This window comes from Lupinus angustifolius, chromosome LG11, assembly GCF_001865875.1.
Source record: "Lupinus angustifolius cultivar Tanjil chromosome LG11, LupAngTanjil_v1.0, whole genome shotgun sequence".
Taxonomy (NCBI): Eukaryota; Viridiplantae; Streptophyta; class Magnoliopsida; order Fabales; family Fabaceae; genus Lupinus; species Lupinus angustifolius.
In genome coordinates this window covers 35417819-35424875 of record NC_032019.1, presented here as the reverse complement: position 1 = coordinate 35424875, position 7057 = coordinate 35417819, and the positions used below count along the sequence as shown (strand labels likewise).

General features: G+C 31.0%; 1 protein-coding gene across 1 annotated transcript; it reads right to left on the bottom strand.

Moving 5' to 3' along the window:
* Nucleotides 4885-6775, bottom strand: LOC109359947. The gene is made up of 3 exons (XM_019604638.1): nt 5987-6775; nt 5747-5890; nt 4885-5100 (listed from the first exon to the last, which is right to left on the bottom strand). Exons 1-3 carry the CDS (start codon nt 6737-6739, stop codon nt 4885-4887), a joined length of 1113 nt encoding a protein of 370 aa, XP_019460183.1. The 5' UTR covers nt 6740-6775.

Below are 7057 nucleotides of genomic sequence, written 5' to 3'. Positions count from 1 at the left end.
TATTTCTTAATTTCAGAAAGAGAAAGACACCTAGATTTTGAAGAAGGATTGGAGAAAAAGTGAGAAAGGGAATGAGAGAAACAAGAGGAGCCACTACCTGAATTCTTCATCCTTGATTTGCTTTGGCAACCATTCCTCTACTAAGGTAACACTAGCACTCTGAAAATTAAAAAAATTATATTTTTTTATCACGATTCTTGTTCGTAAATAATTATTTGATCGAAATTTTATTTTGTTTTTACTTCTATCACTCTATATACTTAATTTCATGATCACTATATTTTAATTTGATTGCAATTTCGTATTTACTAGAATTTCGAAATTTTTTGGAAATGTAATTTAAAACACTAATGAGTAGTTTTCTGATTCGATTTGGTGAATTAGGATATTAGTACCAGCCTCCTTCACTAATAGCTATGAAATTCTCATGATCTTGTAGTATGTCATCATCAAGATTTGTGGATCAACAAGTTGACTTTAAAGAAAGTATGACCCTTCAACCATCTAAAATCCCTAATCATTTGATGAGCCCAAAGAATTGTCTCATAGGCAAACTATTTTCTTACAAGCCACAAGCACATACCAATATAGCATCAATCTTTTACACCATGTGGAACAAACCTAAGGGTTTTATTTGTGAAGAAGTGAAGGATAGGATCTATCTATTTTACTTCCAAAATGAGTTTGATGCAAACATGAAGATGCGTAGACAACCGTGGAACTACAAAGGACAATTGCTAGTGCTTAGGCCATGGAAAAAAGGACAAGACCTAGAAGCATATAACTTTGATAATGTTCCATTTTCAGTTCAAGTTTGGGGTCTTCCCTTCACATTAAGAAGTGCAAATGTTGCTGAGAAACTATGCACCCATGCAGGAAATGTACTTGAAGCGGGAATATACAATGATCATGGTGGCCATAACTTTATCCCTAAGGCATTGGTTCTCATTGATATATCTAAACCACTTAAGCTTGGGGCTTATCTTGATACTGATGATGACTATGGTAAGATTTGGGCTGATTTTAAATATGAGAATTTGCCTATATTTTGCTACTATTGTGGAAAAATAGGTCATGAGGAACATGAATGCATGGAACGAGTCAAAGATTTGATGGAAAATAATGTCAAATCATGCAAATATGGTCCTTCTCTTAGGGCTGGTCAAATAGGAAAAAACATTGGCAAATTTGATGATGGGCACAACAATCATCAAAATCAACTTTTGATGCTTGAAAAAGACTATAACATAGAAGAGCTAGACAAAGTTTCACACCAACTTTCATCTCTATATGTTACTAAGAATCAAGTTGGTGTCACCACAGATCAAGAACCCAATCCTATGCTAACCATAGAGAATCTTCAACCTAGCATGCTTAAGTTTGATATTGGCTGCAATAACCCATCTTTGAAATCCAAAAACAAAGTGAAGATGAGTGGTTATAAGTCCCAAAAACATGATTCAACTTCAACCTTGACCACAGGTTCTGTCCCTCAAGATCACATTGGATATCTTGCAATGAAAAGGAGAAGTGAAGAATTTCTTGAGCGCAAGAAAGGAAAGCGAGTTTGTATGGATCAATCTTAGTTTTTTATTACATTCTGCTTTGGATATTGTCTTGTTATGTTCTAGACTTGTTGATATGCTTTTGGAAACACCTCTAGATTATGTTTGGTGAAACTTTGTTTTATGTTTTATTCTCATAAAGAAAAATCATTGATATGGACGAAAATTTAGCATCAACCCATTATAATTAATTTCAATTAATGTCTATTTTTAAATATTTAAAATATAGCAATAATTTATCATGTTTCATTCTAATAAGTTTTCCATATTAAGAAAATTGGCCAAAATGAATTTGCATAATTGTTGAATGATATTTGGATTGATAGATAATTATCATATTTATGATAATTAAGTTAGTTTAATTTTATTTGAGTTTGCCTATATAATAAATTATTTAAACTAACTTACATTTGTCATCCTAAACTTCTATATCGTATCACTGTAATTTCATCATCAGTAGTGACCTGTTCCGTCATTATTCCACTATCGAGGTATCAAAAACTCAAAACTTTGATTAGCCATCTCTCTTTGTCATGCCACCTTTTTGTGGATATTCAATCATTTTTTTCTCAATCTCAAAATTCATATTGGATGCAACTGATATCCAAATAAACAAATATCTCTCAAATACAACAATTTATATTCTTCAATTATTATTATATACATACATATGGTAATCTTCATATTATGTTAGTAGTGACTTATTTTCCCGTCATTCATATGATGATTATACTATTATGCTTTATTCCCACCGATGTTCAATTCAGTGGTGTCTTTTATCTTATGGATAAGTTATGTTAGTAATGATTTTTTTTTATTGACGAGTATTCTGATGATGATTATATAAGTAGCTTCTTTTCCAATGACAATAATCCACTAGTGCCTTCTATCCCGATAATGAATTATATTAGCAATGACTTCTACTCTCATCGATAGTTATTTTGATGGTTACCAATCATTTCTTTTCCTAGTGAGGATCATTCTGCTAGTTCCTTTTGTCCCAATAATGAATTATATTAGCAAAGACTTCTTTTTCATCGACGATCAATCTAATGTGATTATATCTAGAAATTTTACAATTTACAACACATTTCTAGTGATTTTTGTGGAACCTGTATAACCATCAGATTATTTTCATTTTTAAAGGATTTATTTGTAACAATCTTATAGATTATTAAACTTTAGCTTGAGGGGCGTTTAAAGGATATTTAGATAGATAGTATTATCTTATTTAGAATTAAGTTAATTTCATTTTATTTGAATTTATCTATAACTTATATTTATCTTGTTACTTATTATTTAAGTCTATTATCTTATCGTTTGTAATAGTTTATGCCTATATTATAAATTATTTTGGACTAACTCATATTTGAGTATGACAATTTTTATCATCCTAAACTTCGTCAATTGCTTAAGTAAAAGTTGACCAATTCCAAATTTTTACGTCTAGATATATAATGCATTCTCATTTTAGATAAATTCTTCTAAATATTACTTATTTTTGTTTTGATAAGCAAAGATGAATTGAAAGAGCACAAGGCGTACTAACTCAATACAACGACGATCAACAAGTGATGTTTTTAGAGTACATTTTTAAATAGGAAATATGATCATTATACCAATTGACAAACGTAAGAAAGGAAGGACCTATTTTTGACACAAGCCAACTCCAAGATCTAACTTATTAAGTAAATGTGATAAATAATTCTGATTGTGAAAATGTTTCTGTGGTAATTCAACTTGAAATTAATATGATTCTTATCATGAGAAGTTATACTTTATTACAATCAAATGTCATTGGTAATTGAGATATATTAGATGTTGTACTTGCATATATAATTAATAACATGATATAAATATCAGAATTCACGGTTAACGATATAAATATTGTTGATGATTTATAAAACAAAGTGTCGTTTGGTGTAACGGTTGTGTATATTTGCCATGAGTTCGTGGTTGTGTGTTCGATTATAGCTTCCGCTAGGCTATCACGCATGTTTGGTTATTTATTGAACCGTTACAATACATAACCTTTCGTTAACGCCTACAGAACTCTAAAGACACTTCTTTCTCTCAAGTGATATGAACTTCTCTATAAATAGAGACACTTGAAGGCATAATCATCAATCCGAATTTTCTCATCCAAGAAATCATCCTCCATTTTTCTAATGTATGAGAGAAGTGTAGGAAATATAAGTTTGTAAACTATTATTGAAAGATACGATTGTTGTGTTTGTGCAAAATATATCAAGGTTTTCCAAAGTATCCTGAAGGGAATTCGCTGTTCATTCCATTTGCATCCAATATACTTAAATTGGTGGGAGCGAATCGAACCTAAAGATTAGTGTGATAACACACGCTTTGGAGGTTTTTACGTGCATATTCATCAACCATTTGTTCGTATAAGTGTTGCAACATCTTCCCAACAATTCAAGTTTTCTCACAGTTATTGGAATATTGGAACTAAGATGTTGTGCCTACACAACATTTTAAACTATTGGTTCAAAATTAAATTTATGTATGAGCTTATTAGGCAGAAATAATGCAACACTTCGTTTTCTTTAATTTCTTCTACGATTGATATTAAGTCGAGTGTTTTAAATTGGATTTATGATTGTGATTGTGGTAACAATTATAGTTATTGTAATATAATTGTGGTCATTGTGACGCGGATTGTAGTGTAAAATATTTTATGATTAAAAAAATCTTTATGAATTCGATGTGGCATGATGCAATCCAAATATAGTCCGATGTGGTTGCGTTGTGATTTAATGTGACCATATTATTGTAATTTAGTGTTACACCACATTGCGGTATGATGTGATTGTGGTATTAACAACAATTGTAATATTGTGACCACATCACATAATGTGGTACACGATTTAAATCACATGTTAAGTCCATTCTCATTCTCACAAAAATGACTTTTTTCTATAATAGAAAAAAAAAACTTGTATAACTTCTTATGGAATAACACATTTATTTATAACCATAGGTAAGCCCCACTTAAACACAAGGAATGTGTAAGACCTCACCAAATAAAATAAAATCAAAATATTAGCAAACAATAAAAAAAATGAATTTTATTTGAAATATTGAACAACTTTTGGAGATAAATGGAGTAGAAATTAATGAAACAAATTGAACCAAAGGTGCTGTAATGAACAAATTGAAACATATTGGTTTGAAAGAAAACTAATTTGAACACTTCTTATAATCTTGCTTCTGAGTATCATCTTCCCCATGAAATTGGTGAATCTTGAAATAAACAAATGCAATTTGTGTAGTTTTAAGACATAAAAGTGATGATGATGTGCCATTAGTGTGGTAATTGTTCAGCCACTAAGACATAAAAGTGTCCCACAACTCCAGTGTGACTTATGCTATTGTTGTAGTTAGATTGTAGAGTCAATATTTCACCATTATTTATCTTAATAGAACCTGGTTGTGGATAACAAGTGGACATTCCAACAATATAACTTTCTTCATTTCCTGTTCCATATTTTGGTGTTGATGTACATAAAATCCTTCCATCCTACAATAAAAAAGATATATAGTTTAGAAATGAAGTGGAATTACACTATTTCACTTCTTAGAATGATATTTAATGAAATAATAACACATAATATTTTAATATAATTATAATAATGGAGATGATTTTAGCCCTTCATCTCCTCCTAATAGATCTCCAAACTATGAAGAGTTTTTCTTTAAGAGAAGATTTCTAGATTAACACCACTAGTTTGAACACTATGATACTTGCAATTGGTTATAATACTAGTGTTTTACCCTGCAAAAGGAAGCCCCCTGAACGAGTTTTCCATTTAGTGAGTCCTAAGAATAGTAGATGTATGTAGTCTTACTTTACAAGTAGAGAGACTATTGTCTAGATTTTAACCTGATAACCTAATGATTACTAAGCAACAACCTTATTGTTACGTCAAACTTACCCTCTTACTTTTACTACAATTGCGAAAAAATGTAGCCTAATTATTGTTACGACGTCGTTACAAAGACTTCCAAAATCACAATATTACAACCACAATTACAATTATGAAATGCAATTTAAAATGGTAAATATATAATAACAAACAAATTACAATCACATTTCATATTCCATCCTTCATTAATAAGCAATGAAACAAAAGATCATAAGAATAATGTAGAATATAGAACATTACCTGTCCATAGAGAGTTGAGCCAAGTCCACCTGAATGCTGATGAGCAACAGCATACACAACAAAACCACCTGTTGCCATTGGAAATGATCCTTTCTTGGCATCAGAGTACGTACTACCAACTTTTGCTTCAATATCATACTCAACCTATTTCGGAAATTAATTGCAGTCATCACATTTCCGAGAGTCAACTCAGTCGATAGAACTGTTATTAAGAAAGATTGTCGTGAAAAATTAATTTACCTGACAATTATGGTTTGCACTTGTCCCCGCATTATCGGTAACATCAAGTATATAAACCTTAGCAGGAACTTGGAATTGGTCCCAATCAACCCACCTCACTGTGTATCTAAGTTGTAGGGTTTTTCTTGGGGCTACAAACCCACATTTCACTTTACATTGAGTGTTATCTTGGCAACATAAGGACCCTCCTTTATAACCTGGTTTCAAATCCTTTGTACCATTATAAAGGTCACACCTACATTCTATGCACCCTACCCTATCTACTACACCACGCATATCAATGACCATGATATCAATCTTCCATTTTTCTTCATAAGGATATGGAACTTGATTAGGGTTACCTGCTTCTATTCCAAAAGGGTCTGGAACATTTGTTGTTGTTCCTCTTGTTTCTGATCCAAGACCCCAAAATTGTGGAAGAACTTCATCATTGCATGGACCATTATTTCTACTTAAAATGAAATTTGGTTGTTGATTAACTCTACCACCTTCAGAAACTTCACTCTTATATTTGTGTTCATCATATTTTATAATAGACCAATGGTCTAAATAAGCTTCATCTAAGGGTATAGGATTACCTCCTTCACAAACTAGTTCAGCTTCAACACTTTTGATTGAAATATGACCTTTAGGAAATTGAATATCTAAATATTCTTTTCTTGCAACAGATCCTGGTCCTAGTTCAAACTTAGGTGACAAAAATGTTGCTGATTTCCATTGATTATCTGAGTATACTGTGCTCAATTGCAACATTAGAATTGTTGATAGAAGTATACATAACCTAGAAATGAATTGCATTTTGGCCTGCATGTCATAATTAATACTATTATATATGTTGATCATCTTAAAATTGAAGCATATATTACTTATTATTATAAAAATCTAGGGAATAATATAATACCATTTATTAAGTTAATCATTTTATTGTAGTCATGATGTTATTGTCCTCATAGAAAGTGCATTATGGGTAAGAAGATTATGAGCTAAATGATTTTACAAATTGGGTAACCAAAGTTTTTACTATAAATGAAAAGGGCTATATATGTATGGAAATCATAGTGCAGCGAAATT